The sequence below is a fragment of the Myxine glutinosa genome, chromosome 2 (genome assembly GCF_964187855.1).
Source record: "Myxine glutinosa chromosome 2, kmMyxGlut1.1, whole genome shotgun sequence".
Classification (NCBI taxonomy): domain Eukaryota; kingdom Metazoa; phylum Chordata; class Myxini; order Myxiniformes; family Myxinidae; genus Myxine; species Myxine glutinosa.
In genome coordinates this window covers 179,801,963-179,826,105 of record NC_136262.1, presented here as the reverse complement: position 1 = coordinate 179,826,105, position 24,143 = coordinate 179,801,963, and the positions used below count along the sequence as shown (strand labels likewise).

Below are 24,143 nucleotides of genomic sequence, written 5' to 3'. Positions count from 1 at the left end.
AATGTACAACACCAACTACACGCTCTTAACGAGACCCTCTCAAGACATCACGCTCGGCACACATGTACACAATCACCCATCCACACTCAAGTTATCTAGGAGTCCTGCCAACATCCCTGTACCCCTCGATCTCCAATACTTCCAGGTCCCTCTCTAATTCCAATACTAGCATCCATCGTTTCTGCTGTCACTACCCTTTCAGGGAGACAAGACTCCTGCGTTACCACCATCTTAACTCTCCACTTCTTCACTCTCAGGATATGTCCCCTGGTCCTATCGCTGTCTACTGTGCTGAATAATTATTCTGCGCTTATTTTGTCCATACCCTTCATTATCTTAAACATCTTTATCATATCCCCTCGTAACCGCCTCCTTTCTCATGTATAAAGTCCCGTCTCCTGTAGCCACTCCTCATAGCTGAGTCTAGCTAGGCCCAGAATCAATCTAGTCAAGCTACGCTGGACCCTCTCCATGGCAGCTATGTCCTCCATGACCACAGCTAAGCTGAAATGTTTTTTTTTACCAAAAAAATTTTTTTAAGCACTGGCATGTGGAAATTCCAAGCAAGCTTTTACGAATACAAACTTGTATACAACAACACTTCAGCACCGAGATGCAAATGGGACTCCCAAAAGCGATCCATTTCAATGCAAATGTCCGAAGTATTCCGTGCCATTCGAGGCAAAACATGAAACCCTCGAGTATGTGCCAAAGCATCGGCTCAGTTCTGCTCTCTCATGACATGCCCATTTGTCAACATCTCCCATTTCCGCCACTGACCTTCACAACATCCGTACAGACCCTGCTCTCACCCTTACTCTCCACTTCCTCTGTGGTTATGTGCATCCGCTCATAGTCTCACTGTGTTCTCTTTAGCGTTTTCCATTCTGTCTCTCAATCCAGTGGTCCATCGTTCTGCTTTTCGGAAATCTGCATTCCGGAAAATTCCGGAAATCTGCATTCCGGAATTCTGCATTCCGGAAATCTCCCATTTCCGCCACTGACCTTCACTACATCCGTACAGACCCTGCTCTCACCCTTACTCTCCACTTCCTCTGTGGTTATGTGCATCCGCTCATAGTCTCACTGTGTTCTCTTTAGCGTTTTCCATTCTGTCTCTCAATCCAGTGGTCCATCGTTCTGCTCTTCCACGAGTCTCTACCGATACATAAGGAAATCACGAAAAACCCCAATAAATAAAATACACCAAAGAATGCCATGTCACCAATATGTATTTGAATGTTACAAGCAGGGATATTTTTAAGCAAAGCAGAAATGCTTCCTGTTCAGTTCTCGAGTCAAAATCAAGAGCCTCGACTCCCTCTATCTGCAAGGATTAATTCCCCGGAAGATGATAACCGCCAGAAGGGAAACGAGGACACGACAGAGTCCTTTGCTCCGACGACTAACTAACGCTCGAACCCCGTTTCCTACTCCGCAACACAACCATCGTTGAACTCGTCCACCGACGCGAGTGTTCACGAAGACTCGTATTCCCTTGATCAACAGAGACCAGGCTTCTCTCGGTTGAGATTATAACTCAATTCATGAAGAAGACCTGAAAAGTTTGACTCCAATCTGCAAAACCATTTCTCAGGAAGATCATCTGAAACATTTCATCCATAAATGAAAATAAAGCATTTGCACATTTTTTCACCCCCCCTCACTAGACTGAAAGACCAACGGCATTGAAGCCCAATACACACTCGAGTAAAAACAAGAAGAAGAAACAAGAACCACAGGGAGAAGAAGAATCTGGCTGATTGTGAGATTGCCGGAGTAATGGCGAGTACACCTGGGAACGAAGAAACGAAGAGGAACAGCACACGGGGATTTGAATAGAGTATCCCTGCGAGGGCCAGGGGGTCCTTGTTGAAGAATCGGAGCGATTCAGTCAGACGCCGCAGCTTCCGCTTTAAGTTTTGCTCTCTGTTCGAGATTCCTGTTTGAAAGGCTCTTCTTTTCTCTGGCAGCCTTGGGGAACAAAGTGCAGGAAGAAAGGGAAGGAATGAGAGGGACAGAGAGAAACCATAGAAATCATATGGAGATTCACGAGGATGAATTTTCAACGTGTATTGGCTCATAAAACGAGCAACAGTAAAGGAACGATTCATGTGAATGTCAAGGAAGGTTACATGTGATGAGGAAACTCACAGTGAAGGGCTACTTGAGCATGATATGGTCGTGATAGGTCACACCTACGATCATTTACGTGCAATGGTAGCTTCTCCTTTAGGCACCACTTTATACATGTCGCTGAGTCTGACATGGTGGTGCAGAAGTACCTACGAGCAGTCTAGTCTTGGCTCGAGCGAGTATAAACCACCAGATCGGTGCTTCACGAGCAGGCCATTGCGGCGCAAAGTCCTTCCGAGGGACGTTAAGCCGGGTGTCCCATCTGCTAATATTATTTGGCGTGGGTTAAATGTCCCATGATGTCCTTCATGAAGAGTCAGCGTGTTATCTCCGGCAACCTGAACAAATTACAAATTCCTGCCCAAATCATCTTCACTCGACCCTCAGGCCTGGTCATTCGATTCCTCAAACACTTGGGCAAAACCAACTTCCCCTGAGTGACCCCACGAGAAGGTGGGATCAATTGGGGCCATCAATTGGTGCTAGCGGTGGTTGTAGTTAGTTGTGGTATTAGTACATTTTTAGATGTTATGAATGAGAAGTTTGTAAATCAACATGTGCACAAGGCCTGTGCTAATGCTTGGTCACAAATTATGTGCCCGAAGCGATTCAAGGAAAACACGAATGAAGCGCCACTCAACACCATCGTTACCTCCAGGGTTTCAGGACAGTGGTACAAGTGCACCGCACATAATCTTCCCTCCACACCGTGATCCTTCCCACCACCATTACTGCTCCACACATTTTCTCTTCTTAACACTCCTCCCTCTAGCTGGCTTTCTTTTCATACCATGTTCATTTGTCCAACCATTTGTTCCATCTCCACTTCGCACCACTATTGGTCTTCCTCCTCCTTGTCCTCCTCCTCATCCCCCCACATTCCCTCTCCCCTCCCCTCCCCTCCACCACCACTTCGGAAAAACGGTTCGACAAGCAATCGGTAATTCTTAACATCGGAGTTCCACTGTATTGAAAATAACAGGAGATTCATGGATGAGGTTTTAGTGCATGAAATTTAGTAATAACCTGCTGACGAGGGAGGTTCATGACCATGTCAGTATCGTAAACTTGTTGTAAACTCCATATCATGACAGCTTCACCAACTAAGTTGACATACCTTTTTGCCAGAGATCGCCATGACCAAACAACCGGCAAGAGTTAAGGCTATCATGATGTAACAAGTTCGAATTCTTGCACTCTCTCTTGCAGAATCCAATTCTTTAGCACTGTGAAAACACAAAAGCACAAATTGATGAGGGGTGGCATAAGCACGGTGCCGGATGAGCAATGCCCCAAAGGTGGGGAGGGGGCACCTGAGGGGTGATGCTCAAAGGGAGCAAGCCCATGTGGGTGAGGCGGTGCCCAAGGGAAGGGTCGCCCATTGATTAACTCATCACCACCACATGCTGGATTGCCATGTATCAGTAACATATTACATACCTAACAGTTAACGGGACTTCTTCTCTGCTGCGGTACTTTTTCGCCCAAACCAATATAAAGCGGTCAAAGTTTGATGGGTGATGTTTGCGCGTAAATCCTGCAAAATGGGGAGACAGAAACGTCGCACTTGTGTCAGTTTCATGATCTTACACAATGAGAAAGTGAAATTTCACATCAAACATGTACATGTATGTTGCTATGTACACAGACATGTATTAGTACACACAAACTTCATATAATGCTCAGTCCCTCATCAACAGAGGATGGTGAGAATAAACTACAAACCATAAAAAAGTGCAGTACTGTGTAAAGGTTTGGGTTTTTTTCACTTCCGTGGTGCTATTCCCCATTAAACATTTGTGGAAAGTTTGAAATCAATAACTTACAGTATAGGTAGATAATAATGAAAATTTCTGTGAAACTCGATTTAATGTCACAGTTACCTTTGAATGTATAAAATAAATTAGGAAATTGAAAAACACTTTCTATACCTGTACACATTGTATTATCATGTACTATTAATATCCACTTGGCATAAAGCATCTTACTATAATTAACCAAATGTCCGTCTGTCTGTTCGAAGGTACCGTAAAAACGGCTGAACCGATCGCTTCGATATTTCGGGTGGGTATTCCTGGGACCCCTTGGAGTAAAATAGGCTATATTGTTTTTCCAATTTTTTTCCCCCAATTTTCCAAGTTTTCCAATTTTCCAGTTTTTCCAAACATGATGGAATAATATTGTTGCGGCTTCGGGGGTCGGCTCTCCCCTTACCAAGGGGGGGGGGTTAATCCCCTTGTCTTTTAAGCTGGCCGTCCCCGAATCCTGGAAGCTATAACGTCACTTCCGGTCGGTATTAGCCAGGGTGATTGGTCAATGGAGTCCCAAATACCTGCTTACTAACCCGACCGTAAAGCGAGGAGATAACTCCCACCTGAGCCGCAGCGTTAATGGATACGCCAAGCGAAGCGAGCCGCGACTCGGGCCGTTAACAAACACTAAACCCGATCCTGAGCGGTTCCTATCGTGCCACAGGTATTCAATTGAGAAAAGACGCAGACGATCGAATGAGAGGAAACCCAGAAAATAAGAAGAACAAAGAGTGGGTTTATTAATTGTATACAAGAACCCAAAAGAAGAGGAAATGAAGCAATATTTAAGCGCCTTTGGGCTTCTTGAAAAGCGCTATACAAAATAAATGAATTATTATTATTATTATTATTATTACTATTATTATTATTATTATTATTATAATATACAGAGCAAAAGGACACAGGGCAAGCTTAACTATACAGTCTTACTTACAACCCCGGACAAACAGACAGACTCACACGAGAGGGTAGTGGTAGGAGGAGAAGGTCCAAGCAGATGGTTCCAGGCTCTGGGTCCGCGGCGAAGAATGGCAGGCAGCTTCGCGTGTCGTTTGCGCGCGACCGGACCTTATAGATATCGCGGGGGACTGGAATGCGGCATACGTAATTGTGCCGCCATCTCTCTCTCTCTCTCCTCCCACTTTGCACAGCTGCCGCTCGCTTAGCACGCACGTGCGATTGCCAGGTCTGTTGCTCAGTCACTGGCGGTATGTGCTGTGTCTCGTGTTGCTTTTTCCTTTCTTCCTACCTTTTGGTCCTTTCTGCTGTCCGAGTGTCGGTGTCCCTTTCTATCGTCTTGTCTACTGAGCGAGAGAGGGAGAGACAGCGCGGTTAAAGTTATCCGCTTTAGGTGGTTAACGGGATTTATTTATTTATTTCCCAGTTATTGTTGTTGTTGTTTTTTTTCATTTATTTCGGCTTTATAAACCTTTGTACCATTTATTGGTTATTTTTTTCGTTTAGTTACTTCAAATGGCTAGCAAGAATAGTCGAAGTAATGCTGGTCGTGACGCCGATGAGGGGTTAACAGATGAACACGGCATGTGTTTTGTCCCACCGGAAGATGTGTCGCTGGAGAAGACGCTCCTCGCAATCGGAGAATTGATCGGTTGTGAGAACATACGGGCAGCGTCCCGAATGCACCACAAGGTGGTTGTTTTCGTTTCACGTGTCCGTTTCGCGCGCATCGTCGTGCAGAACGGACTCACCTTGGGTAATGACCAGTTTGTTCCGGTTTCGCCATGGAACACTCCGGCCTCGAAGGTACTACTATCAAACGTTCTACCGACGCTGTCTAATGAGGAAATTCTTCAGAAGCTCGGTCAGTACGGTACTGTGGTGTCGAGAATTATCCAAGCCTCCATTCGCACCACAGACGGGAAGCTTAAGCATATCGAAACGTTTAGACGGTTTTGTTATGTTGTTTTGAAGGATGGTTTGACGCAATTGAATGTCTCTCTCGTTTTTAAGTCGTCAAAACGTGAGCACAGGATTTTTGCGGCAACAGAGAGGTTGATTTGTTACGGGTGTGGTGTACATGGACACACTCGGCAGTATTGTCCTGATGGGGAGAAAACGTATGCCACAGCAGCCGGACCAGCTCCCCCCGTGACCATTACGGAGGATTCTGTAGATGATTCGCCTTCAGTGCGGGAATCTACGTCGGACCATCAAGGTACGGCTAAGAGTGGTGCTGATGAGACCCATACGGATGTGCTTCGTGTAAGCGATGAGTCATCCAGTACAGCTGGCCATCGTGCAACCGATGAGTCAGCAAATGTAAGGGAGAAGCCTCTACCTGTAGAGGGAATGATTTGTGAGGAGCAGCAGATTGTAGATGCGGCGTCTCGGAAAAATTTGAAACGGTCACTTGTAAGTGCGAGGAATGAGGACAAAGGTGTTAAAGTGTTGGTGGTGCAGACAGGAAGCAGTTTAAACGATTCAGACAGTCCTTCACATGAAGATCAGCAAGGTGGTGAAACTATGGCTGACATGATACCACCTGCTCAGGATGAAGGGGAACTTTTTCCTGAAGGTTGTAAATCAACCTGCGAAACCGAACAGCCTACTGATGACCATATCAATTCTAATGGGGAATGCAAAATACCCATTACTACTAATAACGACTCCTCCCCCCCCATTGCAATGATGCATGAGGATAAAGAGGATGAATAACCTAAGGTAGATGGGGATGGAACAGGTGTTTCTGTACAGGTTCAGGAGGAACTCGTTACTAGCGTCACAGAAGGAATTCTAACTACAGAGACACTGATTGGCCATGAGGAACCAGTGGCAATGGTTGACAGCCCCCCCCCCCTTCCCCCCTCAGGAGGAAGAGCAGCCTTTGGAGATCTCAAAAGAAAATATTGTCAGATTTTTGAAGGAAACTTTCAGACAAAGGCATGTACGAATTAAGGATCATTTTCCTAATATCCAGGCCTTCCTTGCAGCCGCAAAACCTTTGCTGCAAAGGAGTGAGCATGTGGAAATCTCCGAACCTGACTTTCAGCGGCTGAGGAAATCCATCACGAAGGCAAACAAGGAATTAATTGAGGAAGAGGACTTCACCCCCCAGAAGAATCAACCATGGAACTAAATGTTGTATCCTTAAATATAAATGGGGGTCGTGCCCCCTTACGGAGGGTGCAAACCATTCAAGCGGTTGGAAAAGAAAAGGCTGACATTATTCTCTTACAAGAGACCCACGCTACTAGTGCTCAAATAGCCGATTGGGGGAAACTTTTTAAAGGGCAATGGTGGCTAAGTGGGTTCCCTACACCTCGGGCCGGTGTTGCCATTTGCCTAAGTCACAAGATTTGTGCTCAACAGGTTTCATTCAAAGAAATCTATAAAGGGCATTTGATCTCCGTAGATTTTCTTTATAATACCCAAAAGATTATAGTAGTGAATGTTTATGCACCGTGTGACCCAATGGAGAGGAAAATTTTCTTTTCCACTCTGCGGGATTTTGTAAAAACTCTGGACCCAACAGCCTTTATCTGTATCGCGGGAGATTTTAATTGCACAATTTGTCCGTCGATTGATAGGAATGGTCATGAGCCTCATGTTGCCTCTACGAAAGCTCTAGAGGACACCGTCAACATCTTTCGGTTTAAGGATGTGTGGAGATCACAACACCCACTCTCACGCTGTTATACATGGTGTAGATGCAATGATGGTATTATGTCGATGGCAAGGCTGGACAGATTCTATGTGAACAAGCCAATGTTGAATGTGGTGTCTGTCTCCAAAATTTTACCAACTGGATTCACAGACCACAGTTTAATCTCAATGTCCTTTAAGTTACCCTTTCCACCCGGTGGTAGTGCTTACTGGTCTTTGAATACTCGTCTCTTACATGACAAGGAATTTAATGAGGCCTTTCACGTCGTGTGGGAGAAAATTCGCTCCTCCAGACCTGAGTATGATAGTCTCCGGCTGTGGTGGGACATTGCAAAATCCCAAATTAAGAATTTCTGTCAACAATATAGTGCATACACCACCAAAATCCAATCAATATCAATCGATCAGTTAAAATCTGAAATTATATCGTTAGAACAGAATGTTGACGAGGTTGGGAGAGGTGCACGTGACCAACTAATATGGGCAAAGAAAGCAGTGCTGGAGGAAGCGGTACGGCAACGGGCGATGGGTGCCTTGGTCCGAATGCGAATGAGCTATTTAACTCTGGACATGCCAAACAAAGAGTTCTTTAAGTTAGAGTCTTCCCTCAAAAGGTCACAACAAATTCATACTTTACTCACTCCCAATGGGTCGCTGGTGACCTCCTAGCAGGCGATCAGGTGTACTCTGAAAGGGTTCTATTCTAACTTGTACTCTCCTCAGAACGTGGACAATGAGGTGATACGAGAGTTAACTGCTGGGCTTCCGAGTGTCGAGGAGGATGAGCGATGCATGCTCGATTCCCCAATTTCGGCTGATGAACTTGAAGCAGCTGTGCGGAGCCTGAAAGATGGGAAAGCTTCTGGAATAGATGGCCTGCCCACAGAATTCTACAAGACCTTCTGGGCCCTTGTGGGACCTGACTTACTCGATGTACTCGATGAAAGCATACGTGTCGGAGAACTTCCAATGTCTTGTAGACGAGCAGTCGTTTGTTTGCTACCAAAAGCTGGGAATCTTCAACTGGTTGATAACTGGCGACCTGTCTCCTTATTGTGTGTTGATTACAAGATTTTCTCTAAAGTACTTGCTAATCGTATGAAGACTGTGATCAGTTCAGTTATACACCCGGACCAGACCTACTGTGTGCCTGGAAAATCTATTTATGATAATATTTTTTTGGTAAGAGATATTATTTCATGCAATAATTTCCTGCGTGACGATTTTGGATTGCTGTTTCTTGATCAAACTAAGGCTTTCGATCGTGTTGACCACAAGTACCTTTTTTCTGTCCTGAAAGGAATGGGGTTTGGTGAAACTTTCACCTCTTATGTGAAACTCCTGTATACTAATATTCAATGTATGATGAAGATCAACAATAGGTTATGCTCTCCCTTTCCTTTCCAACGGGGTATTCGCCAAGGTTGCCCCCTCTCTGGGCTTTTATATATAGTCGCCCTTGAACCACTCCTTCGGTCTATTAGACAGCAAATACCTCAGGGAATGAGAAGCATAGAAGGAGCAGAATTTGTGCAGACGGCTTATGCTGATGATGTCTGTGTTTTGATTAGAAGCTCCAATGATGTCTCTGCTTTACAACGTTGTATGCGAGATTTCTCTGCAGCCTCTTCCGGTGGGATCAATTGGAATAAAAGTACAGCATTATGGTGTGGCAAAGGCAATCTCTCTTGTGTATCACCACCCTCACTCCCACACAACCTGGTCTGGAGAACGGACGGGGTTAAATATCTTGGAGTGCATATCGGTAATCGTGAAACAGAAATGAAAAATTGGGAAGGAGTGTTGGAACAAATTATGCACAGATTGAAAGCATGGGAAGGACTGCTGAGGTCCATCTCCTATCGAGGCCGTACCCTTGTCATAAACAATCTGGTTGCAACAAAATTATGGCACAGAATTATTGCTTTACAGCCATCAAACCAACTAATTATGGCTACTCAGCGAATGCTAGTAAACTTCTTTTGGAGTGGCTACCATTGGCTGAGGCCTGAGATATTGTACTACCCCCGGAAGGAAGGTGGCCAGGGCATTGTTGATATCTCTGGTCGGGTTGTGGCCTTTCGGCTGCAGTCTCTGCAGAGACTACTGTTCGCTGAACAGCTGCCCTGGCGGCCCTTTGCATTTTTTCTGTTACAACAGGCTGGTAGACTGAGATATGATCGGCAGCTTCTTTTGATAGACCTCGAGCATATAAATTTTGCCTCTCTTCCGAGATTCTATCAGAGTTTATTGGACACTTGGAAAAGGTTTGACGTCCACCGCTTCCTTGAGGGCTATAATTGTCGAATGTTCCTTCAAGAACCCCTTTTCTTCAATAACTTTTTTCCTGGTATCCCTCATAGCCATGCCCTGATTAAAAAATTTATCCAAGGAGGGATTAACAAAGTATGTGATCTGAGAGATTCATCTGGAGTTAAGTGGAAACCTGCTGGTTTGGTGGCAACCTCAGTTGGATCTCGGTCTGTCCGACTTGTAGACCAAGTTGTACGTATAGTCATTGGAAAATTTAGACAGCTAAACATCGGCTGGGAAGGTGTTGGTAACATTGAGGACTTTCGGTTAGGTTTCCCTGAAATCAAAGTGCTCCTTTCGTCTTCTCTTCAGCCGGAGATTGAACATACCCCCCCTTTTCATCTTGTAACTAAGATTGGAATCCGTGATCTCTCTCGACAAAATAAGAATGTACCCCTCTCTGGGAGAACACGAGTAGCTTTGTGGTCAGAGCGGTTAGGGTCGGGGTCTCCGTCTACCCCCCTTTGGCCTCACATGTACACCTTACCTATACATGGTGTGTTAGCGGACATACAATGGAGGTTAGCACACTGGGCGCTTCCCTCCAATATTTTTGTCCACCGTATTAACAGCTCACTGCCGGAAACTTGTCCTTTCTGTGATCAGAAGGAGGATTTGTTTCATGCTTATGTACAGTGTCGTAAACTGACATCGCTTTTCTTGTTCCTTGAATATCTTTTTCACCAACTGTCCTACCCTTTCAATATGCATATGTTTATATTTGGTGTGTCTTTCAGGCCCACATGTAGAGATGTGGGTGTTCTTCTCAATTTTTTGGTTGCTGTTGCAAAATATGCGATATATAAATCTCGGAAAATTAAAATAGATAACGGCTATGGCTCTGATGCTATTTCTATTTTTAAAGGGTTTGTCTCAACACGACTCAAGCTAGAATTTGATTTCTTTGTCAGTAATGGAAACGTCCAACTTTTTGAGAGAAAGTGGTGTATTGGCAATGTTCTGTGCTCAGTCGATGATTCAAAAGTGGTAATTACTTTATAATTCCTGATTGTTTTGACTTTTTTTCTTTGGAACTGATTGCTTGCATATATGTTTCTTCCTGTGTCCTTGAATACATTTCTCTCTCTCTCTCTTAGGTTTTCGCTTAATTTGCTCTTGATGTATTTATAGCTCTTGCGTGAGCGTTTTCCTTTAAAATTGGTTGTGGTTTTGTTTGTGTCTTCCCCTTTGGTTTGTAAAATATCTATTTTTGTATATTTGCTGGTTTTCTTTTAAATACCCCTTTGCTCTTTTTGTGGTGTCTTCATGATCCTTATGCAATTTCTTTAAACTGTTTGCTGTGTTTTTTTTTTACAACTGTTTGTGAAATGGCTTTACATTGTTTATAATAAAAGGACACAAAAGTAAAAGTCAGTCTCAGTCTCACTCAGTCTCACTCTCACTCTCTCTCTCTCTCAACGTTCGTCTCAGAGGGTACGCTCGCGCAGATCTCGTTACAATAAGCAAGGAGTCTGTGGCGCCGTTCTCTCTCAATGGAGCTCCCCTCACGGTCCTCCAAGCAGTTCTTTCCAAAGCAATCCCCGGCGCAGTTCTTCAAGCAGCAGTTCTCCAAGCAGCAGTTCTCCAAGCAGCAGTTCTTCAGAGGGCTTTGCGTGCGCGCTTATATAGGCAAGCCCAGCGAACCCTCTGGAAGCTCCAGCCACGCCCTTACCAGGCCATCCCACCTCAGCCCTGACTGGCTGGTGGCCCTTACCGTCCCCCAATGCTGTGACCCTTCACCTCAACGCCTCTCCACCACCCACTTTTCGGGCCTACCTCGTGTTCCTTGACTAGTGGCAGCCGAAATGCTAGGTCAAGATGGATTGCACCTGTTGGGGTAGGGTCGCTTTTGGGGGGTGGAGGCTGGAAAATGAAAGGAACCTATTCTTATTTAATTAAGGCAACGCAGATTCAACTATTGGGAACACAGCCTTATCTGAAACACATACTAAGGAAATAACTGAAAGTCCTATGGTGACCTACGTGTTGCATATGGTCTAACTATGGGTGCGACCTTTGACCTTTTAACCAAAAGAATATTTACAAGAATTATTTACAAGTGAGGGTTCTAAAACCGCAACAATATTTACCGATATGAACAGTGATGTGGCTTTTGTTGAAATTCTACGTACCAGGAGTAGATCGACTCCTGACGAACTCTTCCGATATAACCGTGTGGCTCCGAAGTACCATGGCAGTGTGTGCAAAGCAACTGAGAAACAGATGTAGCGGCCGCTTCCGTGTTACAGATTCGGCACGCACTCTTCACACATAAACGTGCGACTGAGAAAGACGTGTAGCGGCCACTTCCGTTTTGCAGAATTAAATCTTTTATTCAAAATGGGCGCCATGTACTGTTTAGATTTTGATGATTTGCGTGTGATATGATGCAACGGATGTTTATATGAATCGTTTAAAATAATTTTTAAAAGCCTTCAATTTCTGATATTTTGCCTTTTCATTTGGGCTTCCCAATTGAAGCCCCACCCATAGGGCGGGTACCGTTGCTAGTAAAGTAAATAATGACAAGTTATTGAAGTAATCGACATCAGTTACATTAATGTGAATTACAATAAACCACAATAAAAATTGCAAATTAGTGAATATGTGAAATTCGTTTTCTTCAGCTTGTTCTAGTGCTTGAAAGTCTACAAGTAGGTTCAGAATGGTGCCAAGGAAGCAACTTTCAACAGAACAGCATGTGAAGATCCAAACTCTGTGGGAAGAAAGTCACACGATGAAGAAAATAGCGGAAAAGCTGAAGATCTCGTACAATGGGATGAGGTACACTTTGCAACGCGTGAAATAAACAGGCTTGGTGCCAGTACAAGAAAAGAAAAGGCTAGGAAAACGCAGAACAACCTCCTCAAGACAAGACAAGCACCTGGAGTTGCTCAGTTTATGCAATAGAAGAACCTAAAATTAGAAGCTGACAAACGAGATGAGAGCAGGCCTTAACATTAATATGGTTATGTTTGTGGGGGTAGGGAAGACATTCCATAGTGGAGTTAAGATCATATAGGTTTTAGTATGGACCGTGGACACGAAGAAGAAAAGCCTGTGATGTAATAAGTAGGGAACCTGTCAGATTAAGAGTGTTTGCATGTCACCACATGGAGGGTGGCTTTGTGTTAGTTCGATAGGGCTTAAGGAGAATTCCCAGCATGTAATTGCCTCCTGTGATTTTCCCTTCTGTTTTTTACAAGTGAAAACGCTGGCCATTAAAACTCTCGTTCGCCAGCAACAACAATAACAACAACGGCCATTAAACCGACATTACAGACAGAAAGCCGAACATTCCCGAACGCCGGCTAGACATTGCCTCTAAGGGATCGTGACCGATAGGCCACACCCTGAAGTTCGTCGTTGGTTGAGAGCATATGGAATGATGTAATGGGGTGCGGGGATTGGTCGGGGAGTGACGTCAGCGAGGGGAAAAATGAGGATGCGTCCCTCCCTCTCGCTCTCTCTGGTTCTGGCGATCGGATCGGGCAGTCGCTCTTGTCCTATGTCCCTGGCTTGGCTGTTCCTGGCTCGAGTGCACTTTTTGGGAGAACTTTTGGAGCTCAGGTGGACTTTTGCGATCGGGAGGAGGATGTGTTAGTGGCGGTTTGTGGGTCCGCATTGTGCTTCCCTGGACGGCTGAGGGTCCCGAGGGAGGACTGCCCTCAGAAGGGACCGTGCGTTCGTGGCACCGAGGAGCGGCCATCTTGTGCGCTTCCCGCCTGTGGTGCTTTGAGCTTCGACAACCAGCAAGCTCCTAAAGGTCTCGTTGAGTAAGCTGAGTGCCGGCCTATATAAAGAGAACATCGTTTTATTTCTCTTCAATCATTCCCCTGTCTGTTGTCGTGTCTGAGTGGAGAAGTCTCAAATTAGGAATTATAGCTTTTACCTTGCCCTTCATTCTTATCTCTTGCATTTATTTTCATTAAATCCTTTATTGTTGCATTTCATTTCTTGTATTGTAAATTTTCCTTGTCTCGTATCTGTTTGTGGGTTTGAGGAATAAACCTCGACCGTGGTGGTCGTCCGCAAAGGTAAGACCTCAGCTCCTTCCTGTCCCACACGCCAAAAAGATTCCGCCAAGTTTCGAACTGCTGCCTCGGAGTTAACTGATCGGCTATCCGTCTGAGGCCGGTTTTCATCGGCCACGGATCAGTGACAATATCTCATCCAGCACAGTGCACATAAGGCAGATTGCAGCAGGTCTCTATGGTAGAGATGCAGCAAAGAAACCAATGTTGAGAACAAAAATAAGGGTGAAAAGAGTGAAATTTCCCCAAAAACCCCACCCAAATTCAGGGACTGAACAATGGAATCAGGTATTCTGGTCTGATGAATCGAAGCTTGAACTTTTTGTGTCTAAGAGATGCCAGTTTGTACTGTTAGACACGGGAGAGGCTTTGTGACTGTCTGGGGTTGTATCTCAACTTTTGTTTATGGAAAACTTGTTAAATTCAATGGGATGCTAACAAAAAAAGTACAAGCAGATACTGCAGCACCAGGCAGTTTCTTGTGGAAATCGTTTAATTGCGATTCATTTTCCAACAAGCTGATGATCCAAAACACACTTCCAGGATAGTAAAGCAGTATTTGGAGAACAAGGTTACAACTGGTGTGCTCCAAGTGATAGAATGGCCACCCCCGAGTCTGGACATGAGTCCCACAGAGGCCATATGGGATTACCTGAAAACAAAGAAGACAAGGAACCCAACTAATCTTACAGAACTGTGCAATGTACGAAGACATTTGGCACAATATTCCTGTAATAATGTTTCAGTCATATACATGAAGCATGGGGAAAATAGTGATGGCACTCAAGAAGGTAAGGACACACAAATTATTGACTGGACACACAAAATGGACAAATTATTGACTGGACACACATATTATTGACCGATATTATAAAATGACACTGTTCATGTTATTTATTCAAGCAGTTTGTTTCATGCTCATTTATAAAGGCTGCTGAGTGAGGGGAGGGGATGGGGAACAGGGAGGGGGAAAGGAGAGAAGTAGGGGAAGGGGGGAGGGGGGTGGGGGAGGAAACCTCACAATTTGGGAACCTCACAAGCTAGCCACGCATCGCGCCACTGAGTATTTAAGTCCTTTACAGAGAGCAGGAGCCTGCAGTGCAGGAGGACATCAGGAGGAGTACATCCACAAAGGCTGGTGGTTTTATGATTTGAAAGATTTGGAGATCTGGGTTACCCAACACCTTCGAGTACTCTCTCCATACGGCTACATCTCTTCTGTTGTTTGTTGGAGGTAACTCGCACAGTACCACTGAAGATATGTTGATTTATTAGTTCCACTGCTTAATCTCATTGTCGTGACGAGATACACGTCCACGAGCTTATTGTGTGCGGTGTGACACCAGACAGGACGGCAGCACTTCGCTGTGCAGTCTTGCTCTATCTTGACCTTCAACTATACACTGTTGGTGTCCCCCTCTGTCTCCTGCTCCTTTTGAATGTTTTACGTCCTGGTTTTGTCTGTTGCGTCCTGATCTGTTCAGTGTACTAGCTCTTCCACGAGCCTCGACTATGTATACAAAAAAAGAAAAAAGAAAAAGTGTACCAATACAAGTGCTGATGTCCGACGCGTATATGGACACTATTTTTGGATCCAACCAATCCATAATATATCTATGGATCCACACGTAATGTATAGATGGTGGTGGACATTGCTGTTCACGCTGCTTGACCTGCTTTTAACCTCACTGGATTGATCCCCACGCTCGTGTAATGTCACTCACTCTCGCCCTGTTAATGTTATATGACTCCGCGTCTTGAGCTGTCCTAAAATTAAAAACAGAGGCGCGCGGTGCGTACCTGGTTTACTCGCGACCTTGTCCACAGGTACGTCCGACTGGTGGCAAAGAGTGCGCGAACTTGACCTCCCCGCGAGGAGCAGGCGACCGGTCGGCCGGACACATCGCAGCAGCAGCGACATTGTCTATCGGCCTCTCAACCGTCTCACTGTGTCCTTTGGACTCAGACTTCAACCTCAGCTGCATGCAGTGTTTCTTATTTAGGTTTAACCAGTGGTTTGGCTTATGGGCTGTGGCTGTGGCAAATAAATTTTAACGACGATCGTCATAGTTACTAAGTTTTATAAAAGTGCAATTTCTTAGTCTTTGGTTGCGTTCTCTTTGCATTTAATATGTTACAAACTGTGGTTTTCAATAATAAGGCGAGATGGAGAAAATGCAAAATGAGCTGATAAATCAACTCTCGAGTTACTACAGCTCATTACCCCGTCGTGGTCTACAAAAACAGCACGATTCTGCTTAACTTCTCAGATCTATTCTCCAGAAACGAGACTAACTACCACGTACTCCCACAAACGAAATTTAAGAGCCAGCCAGCAGAGTTAAGTATTGTGCTTAAATGAGGTACAGATAATGCATGCTTTGGGTTGTTAAGCATATAACTAATAGTAATTCTGGATCAAATCTGTGATTTTTGCAAATAAATAGATTTTGGTATATGGGACGTTGGAGGGAATCGCATCTCTCTTCGTGTCCGTTCGAGGTGGCAACATTACCATGTTCGAAGGCTTGTTTTTCGATATAAATAATGGGCCGTGGTTTCCGATTATAGGGCGTGGTTTCCGATTATAGGGCGTGGTTTCCGATTATAGGGCGTGGTTTCCCATTAGAGTGGCACGGTTTCACTGTCATCTCAGACCTTAAACTTTGAAGGATGAACCTGGTCCCTATTTTAACAATACTAGCAGGCGGGACCGTCGGCCCATTGGACCAAATTTTAATCGGTCTTCACGGCATTGTAACATACTCGCCTGCTCTAGTGCTTGAGCATTTATAGCTTGCCTTTCACCAAGCCCAATGTACTTGGGCCAAGGCGGGCGCATTATACGTTTATTATCGACAAATGAAGCCACTATTGCTATTGTTGTTAATATTACTAGTATTAATAAATATATGATTTGTTACAATGTTATCATTATTTTGAAATTTAAAAAAATGCCATGTTGTGGAAGGACCTGTAACATACGCAGGACTCCAATGTTCGGCCATCCGGTCCGCGCCGGAAGTCTGTTTATTTTTCTGAGGCCGTCGTGTACCGACAACCAACAACAACCATGTAGTTGTTTCTCAATTGCAGGCACTTCAAACATACATTACAGGACCTACTAGTACCGACTGCAAAGCCGCAATGAGCCGGCGAAGCCAAAGCCTCTTGCCACTATTTTACCCATCAGTAGGTTAGGTAGTTGGTAGTAGGTAGGTGTAGTTGGTACCGTACCTGGTAAGACTTGGTAAAAGAGAAGAGCAGACAGTCCTCCCCAATACCTACATACAATAAATGTCACAAGAAGCTGAAGGAAGTAACTATACGATGTGCTAGCTTAGGGCCTATTTTAAGAAATTTTAACTGGGCTTAACATACGTTTTCATAGTATGTGTGTAGTCTTCTAACTTCAGTCGCTGTCAGGACTGGTTCTCTCCGGGCACTGCGGCTTCCTCCACCAGAAGAAGTTAGCTTGCAGTAAGATCAGTGCCGACAGATCAGACGATCGCGCCGTTTCAACGGCAATGTGTGACTGTCGTTAATCAAACCGAGCTTTCTTTCTTTATGTAAACCGCTTAGACCGGTAGGTGCAGGACATCATAAATCACACAAACCTACAGAGCATGGGAGCATGGGATTGAAGCCTAATTCGGCTTTTCAGGTCTACCACTAAAGAAGAGTAAAATTTCGAAAATGGCCCAGAGTGGTTTACTTTCCAATTACGTTTCGTGAGAACATTGTTTTTTATCGCGAAAAGAAGGTGATAGACGCTGATAGTGACCTGTAAGTACTCTTGAACATCCTCAACAACACATATATGCTGGTGCGAGCACTCAAAGGTCTTTACACGCTTTAGAGAAATTTAGCAGTGTACAGTTAAAGTGTAGACTTAAACTGGTAATTGAAACAGTGTAGTAAAGCGCGGCGTTACGCGCGCTGCTTGTGAGCAAGGAGGAAGCGGACAAGCGGTAACATATAAACGTCTTTATTGTAAGACTACACTGTAACACTGAACTCCTCCGGGCTGGCCGCCCGGTGTATATCATGAGGCCACGCCTACCCCTCGGGCGTGGCCACCGCCCACTTGGTGCGTGGAATGATGTCACCACGCCAGTGGGCTTTTGTGTCCGCCACACGCGCCCCCCCAGAATTCCCGCGCACCTGGAGGGCCAGTTTGCGGGGCAGACAAATGACCCGGCCGAAGCGCCCCCTGGCGATCGGCGGCGTCCGGGGTGCAGGGATACCAGGTGGGATTCCCCTGGCTGCCCCTGGGATGGGTGCAGGACCGGGGGGCGCCGTGGCGGCGGGGCTGGGCGGTGCCGGGGGTCCGCCCGCAGGAGGGCGGCCCCGACGTGGGGGTCGGGCCACTGGCGGTGGATGGTCCACATCGAGGTGGGCCGGCTTGAGGCGGTCTACCGAAACGTGGTCAGGAGTACCGCCGATGTCCAGGGTGAAGTGCTTCGCCCCGGTCTCCAGCACGCGGAAAGGCCCGTCGTACGGGGGCCGCAGTGGTGTCCGATGGGCATCGTGGCGGACGAAGACGTACTCCGCCGTGCGAAGCTCCGGGGCGACGTGCGTCGGTGGGTGCCCGTGGCATGCCGTTGGCACCGGGGCGAACCTCTGGGCGGTCTCTTGCAGAGCGGAGCGCTGCTGTGCCGCGGACCATGGTGCCGTGGAGTCGGGGAGGAACTCGCCCGGCACCCGCAGCGGTTGCCCGAAAACCAACTCCGCCGTGGATGCGCGCAGGTCCTCCTTGGGCGCCGTCCGGAGGCCCAGCAGGACCCAGGGGAGCCTGTCGACCCAGCCGCCGTCGCGGAGGGTGGCCCGGAGCGCGGCCTTCAATGAGCGGTGAAATCGCTCACACAGGCCGTTAGCCTGGGGGTGGTAGGCCGTGGTTCGGTGCAGCCGGACCCCGAGCCCCTGCGCAACCGCCCCCCAGAGCTCCGAGGTGAACTGGGGGCCGCGGTCGGATGAGATGTCTGAGGGGGCGCCGAACCGGGCGACCCAGGTGGCGATGAAAGCCTGCGCGACATCGGCCGCCGTTGTCGACGCCAAGGGCACGGCCTCCGGCCACCGGGTGGTGCGGTCCACCATGGTGAGGACGTGGGTGAAACCCCGCGAGGGGGGCAGAGGTCCCACCAGGTCCACGTGGACGTGGTCAAACCGGCGTTCCGGCACCGTGAACGGGGCCAACGGGGCCTGGGTGTGCCGGTGCACCTTGGCGCGCTGGCACGCGAGGCATGTCCTGGCCCAGCCGCGGACGGCCTTCCGGAGGCCATGCCAGACGAACTTGTCGGCGATCAGCCTTTGGGAGGCCCTCGCGCCCGGGTGGGACAGGCCGTGGATGGCGTCAAACACCTGGCGCTGCCAGCCCGCGGGCACAATGGGGCGAGGACGCCCGAGGGAGACGTCGCACAAGAGGGCCGCGCCCGCGCCGTCGAACGGCACCTCGGTGACGCGGAGGCCCGTGACGGCGGCCCGCAAGGCCTGGACGTCGGGGTCAGCGGCCTGGTCCGCTGCCATCCGGGCATAGTCGATGCCGAGGTGGACTGCGTGGGCGACGGCCCGGGAAAGGCAATCCGCCACCGGGTTGTCCTTCCCCGCGACGTGCTGGATGTCCGTCGTGTACTCGGACACGGCCGAGAGGTGACGCTGCTGCCGGGCCGACCACGGCTCGGTGACCTTGCCCATCGCGAAGATCAGCGGCTTGTGGTCGACGAAGGCAGTGAACGCCCGGCCCTCGAGCAGATGGCGCAAGTGCCTGACCGCCAAGTGAAGTCCGAGCAACTCGCGGTCGAAGGTACTGTAACGGCGTTCGGGCGGGCGAAGCTGCCGGCTAAAGAACGCCAGCGGTTGCCAAGCTCCACGCACCCATTGCTCGTGCACCGCGCCCACCGCGTAGTCCGAGGCATCGGTGGTGAGGGCGATCGGTGCATCGGGCGCCGGGTGCGCGAGCATGGTGGCGTTAGCCAAGGCGAGCTTCGCGCCCGTGAACGCCGTGTCCATCTGCTCGGTCCAGGTAACGTCGCCTTTGCCCGGCTTACCTCGGAGAGCTTCGTGCAGGGGGCGCAGGAGCTGGGCGATACGGGGCAGGAACCGATGGTAAAAGTTCACCATGCCCAGGAACTCCTGCAGCCCTCTGATCGTGCGGGGGCGCGGAAACCCCTTCACCGCCTCCACCTTGGCCGGTAGGGGGACGGCTCCGTGCCTGGTGACACGGTGCCCCAGAAAATCGATTGTGGCGGCGCCGAACCGGCACTTTACGGGGTTCACAATCAGGCCATGCTGGCCCAGGCGTTCGAAGAGCGTGCGGAGGTGGCGTAGGTGCTCTTCGCCGGACGCGCTGGCGACGAGGATATCGTCCAGGTAGACGTAGACAAAATCCAAGTCGCGCAGGACGCTGTCCATCAGTCGCTGGAACGCCTGAGCCGCATTCTTCAGACCGAAGGGCATGCGCAGGAACTCGAAGAGTCCGAATGGCGTGATGACCGCCGTCTTCGGGACGTCCTCCGGCCTGACGGGGACCTGATGGTAGCCGCGTATGAGGTCCACCTTCGAGAAGAAGGACCTGCCCGCCAAACGGGCGGAAAAGTCCTGAATGTGGGGGACGGGGTAGCGGTCGGGAGTCGTGGCGTCATTGAGACGGCGATAGTCCCCGCACGGTCGCCATCCCCCGCCGGGCTTCGGCACGATGTGCAGCGGCGACGCCCAAGCGCTCTCTGAGCGCCGAACGATGCCGAGTCGCTCCAGGGTAGCGAACTCCGCTTTTGCCACCGCCAGCTTCATCGGCTCGAGGCGGCGTGCCCGGGCCTAGACCGGTGGCCCGACGGTGGGGATGTGATGGGCCACCCCGTGCTTGACGGCCCCCACCGAGAAGGTGGGCCGCGTGAGGGCCGGGAAGCCGGCGAGGAGGCGGGTGAATGCGTCCGCTGCCGGAAGCGTACAGACCAACGTGGCCGGAACCGAATCGTTCGGCAAGCCGCTTGGCAAGCCGCTCGTTGAGCTGGGCAACGCACATGCGAGCGAGCTGAACGTCTCGGCCTGGACAAGCCGTCTGCGCTTGACGTCGACCAGGAGCCCATTAGCGCACAGGAAGTCCGCGCCAAGCAGTGCCATGGGCACGTCGGCGGTGACGAACGTCCATCGGAAAACCTGCCCTCCAAACCGCAGAGAGAGGCAGCGTTTTCCGTACGTACGGATGGGCGTCCCGTTCGCGGCAAGCAGCGCGGGGCCCCCACCCGCGGCGTGCTTGTCTGACGTGCCGGCGGGAATGACACTCACCTGTGCTCCCGTGTCGCACAGGTAACGGCGCCCGGAGAAGGTGTCCGTTATGAACAGCAGGCTGCTCGAACGGCCGGCGCTCATCGCCACAATTGAGCGCCGGCCCGGGCGTTTCCCGACCCGTTGAAGGAGCACGGCGGATGACACCGCCGAGCTTCGTGGCCGAACTTGGCGTGGAACCAGCACCAGGTGGTGGAGCTGGAGGAGCGCGGCTGGCTCCGCCAGGCCGGTGGAGTCGACGGGTTTCCCCGCGGTGGCGGTTTTCGCCGCGGCGGTGGGCGGGGCGTGGCGGCGTTCACGAGGTGCGTATCAGCATGCTGCTGAACCTCAGCGTGCTGTAGAAGATGATGCTGTGGAACATCAGCGTCGAAGGCCGTGACGGCCACGCCAACGCTCGCCCGCGTGTCCGAAGCGGCGAAGTACTTGTCCGCCTCGGCCGCCAATGCTCGGGGTTCCGTTAACCCGGTCCCGGCCAACGCGAGGCGAACCTGCGCTGGAAGTTGGCGACGGAAAAGCGCCCGGAATAGCGAACCGGGGGCTTCGTCGCCCAACAGTGACAGCATATGGTCCATTCGGACCGACGGGCGCGTCTCACCGAGCTCGGGGAGATCCAGGAGGCGGTCGGCCCGTGCGTCGTCCGTGAGGCTGAACGTGGCTAGGAGTAGCCGCTTGAGTGCCTCGTACTTGTGGCCGTCCGGTGGGTGGCGAAGGACGGACACAACTCGAGCGGCCGTGCCGGGCCCGAGGGAGGCGACGACGTGGCAGTAGCGCGTGTCATCGCCGGTGAGGTGCCGAAGCTGAAATTGGGCTTCGGCCTGGACGAACCAGACTTCGGCCTGAGCCTCCCAAAATTCCGGAAGTTTGACGAAGGCGGCCATGGCGATGGCGTCGCGTGTGGAAGGATCGCTACGGCAGATCCAACGTCGAGGGTCACCAGTAAAGCGCGGCGTTACGCGTGCTGCTTGTGAGCAAGGAGGAAGCGGACAAGCGGTAACATATAAACGTCTTTATTGTAAGACTACACTGTAACACTGAACTCCTCCGGGCTGGCCGCCCGGTGTATATCATGAGGCCACGCCTACCCCTCGGGCGTGGCCACCGCCCACTTGGTGCGTGGAATGATGTCACCACGCCAGTGGGCTTTTGTGTCCGCCACAGTAGATTGTAACCTGGTGAATGAGCAGGAGTCACATGACACTTTCTCACGAATTAGCTTGGGTACCCAAGACTTGGGTACATTTATGTCGTGGTTAAGCATAAACGTCGTCCTTCATGCCACATCTGATAGGTCGGTGTGGCGATGAAGAATGGAGGCGAAACATTGTTCCTCGTTTTGGCTTTGACCGAGTGACATGGCGGGCGTTTTGCAGAATCGAGTCGAAAAACACGTTGTTCAAGTGCTCGTACTTTTTCGCTGTGCAGTAAGCGAGTGACTCGATACGTTTCACAGTGCCCAAAGCAATGACGATTTAGCTTAGGAAATTTGAGCATATGATGAGAACTAATTCGAGCAGCATATGCTTACGCGTGATTCGGTTGTTTTGCACCAACCTCGTTCCCGGCGTCGCAGACTGTAACGTATTATTCTGACTTGTATTTGCATTGTTGTTGTGGTTTATCGGACGCGCTTATTCGTCAGACACGAGTGAATCATCACCGCGTCAATAAACGCGCTTTCCGCTTCCGGCACGATGGAGTCTGCTTGAGTTCGTTACATGGTGTCAGAAGTTCGTTGATATTCACGCCATAAGCCGCCATTCGTCTCCATAAATATGGCATCTCCGAACTTTGATCATCCCTCGATCGACTGGGAGAGTCTGGATCTCTACCAGGAGTTTTGCCGGTTCAGAAATCACGTCAGTTTTGTCTTGTCAGGGCCGCTCGCAGACATTACGAAGCCTCGTCAAGCAGGATGGCTCGGAACGTGGATCGGCGAACAAGGTCGTCAAATCTACCAAACTCTATCTTGGGAGGAAGGAGAGAAAGACGACCCGCAGGAAGTGCTGAACAAATTCCAGAACTATGTGCAGCCCAGAAAGAACAAAAGAGTTGCCAGACACCGACTGAAACAAAGGCGCCAGCGGAGTGGTGAGTCTTTTGATCATTTCATAAAAGATCTGAGGATAATTCTCATGGATTGCGATTACCAAGACCCAGACGACATAATCGTCGATTGCATCATTGATGGCAGCCATGATAAGAGGGTCCAAGAGAAATTACTCGATAGGGGTGAGGAGCTCTCACTAGCTAAAGCTATAGAAATTGGCCAACAGCTAGAGCTCTCGCAGAAACATATGAGAATAGTCCGAGATGAAGATGCTCTCATCTCAGCCCTCAGATCTGAAAACGAACGAACTCAGCACCAGACTCAACGTTGTAAGAGCAAGCCTGATAGGCATACACAAGCCACCGAGCTGTTCAAAGCTGAGAATCGGTTTCGGAATGACGGTCCCTGCAGCAAATGTGGCCAGTCAGTGCACAGGCAAGCCAAGTGTCCAGCAATTAATTCTAGCTGCTCCTACTGCAAGAAGCCTGGTCACTGGTTTGCGGCGTGTCGGAAGAGACTGCGCGACCTAAAGTCCCTTGATGAGGAGACCAGTCTAGATCATGTAGATCTTCCTCAAGAACTCGTCAAGGAATCTGAAATTTTAAGGATCTCCGCTCTACAACCAAGCATCAATACGGCTACTCATGACAAGTGGGCACAGACCGTCACGTTGCTGGGTCAGCCGACTCGGTTCCGGATTGACACGGGTGCAAGGTGCAACACACTAACACTCAACGACTACCAGTTAGTCCAGCACCTCGCAGGCGATCTACAATCGTCGCATAAAGTTCTTAAAACATACTCGAACCATACGATCCATCCTGTCGGTACCGTGACACTCCCTCTCTCTCTCACAAAAACAAGACCGTTAGAGCCAGTTTTGAGGTCATTGAC

At 49.2% G+C, this 24,143-nt stretch overlaps 2 protein-coding genes across 2 annotated transcripts in view; one reads left to right on the top strand and one right to left on the bottom strand.

Annotated features, from left to right (window-relative positions):
- Window positions 1-1,214: 1,214 nt before the first annotated feature.
- On the bottom strand, window positions 1,215-16,003 carry LOC137421038 (protein FAM162A). Its single transcript, XM_068106693.2, has 4 exons — window positions 15,719-16,003; window positions 3,577-3,673; window positions 3,254-3,362; window positions 1,215-1,974 (listed from the first exon to the last, which is right to left on the bottom strand). The coding sequence occupies exons 1-4, from the start codon at window positions 15,837-15,839 to the stop codon at window positions 1,891-1,893; spliced, it is 411 nt and encodes a 136-aa protein (XP_067962794.1). The 5' UTR covers window positions 15,840-16,003; the 3' UTR covers window positions 1,215-1,890.
- The window catches only part of LOC137421037 (L-lactate dehydrogenase A chain), a 75,125-nt gene continuing 65,904 nt past the window's right edge, over window positions 14,923-24,143 (top strand). Inside the window, exon 1 of the mRNA XM_078771989.1 lies at window positions 14,923-15,152. The gene's annotated coding sequence lies outside the window, so the exon portion shown is untranslated. The remainder of the gene's footprint in view (window positions 15,153-24,143) is intronic.

What these genes read in the sequence shown, in the direction of transcription:
- LOC137421038 (XM_068106693.2), bottom strand. Translation starts at nt 15,839, where the DNA reads ATGTCGCTGCTGCTGCGATGTGTCCGGCCGACCGGTCGCCTGCTCCTC. An exon ending in CAAGGTCGCGAGTAAACCAG is followed by an intron (nt 3,674 to 15,718) that starts GTACGCACCGCG and finishes CCCATTTTGCAG; the next exon opens with GATTTACGCGCAAACATCAC. An exon ending in GAAGTCCCGTTAACTGTTAG is followed by an intron (nt 3,363 to 3,576) that starts GTATGTAATATG and finishes GTGTTTTCACAG; the next exon opens with TGCTAAAGAATTGGATTCTG.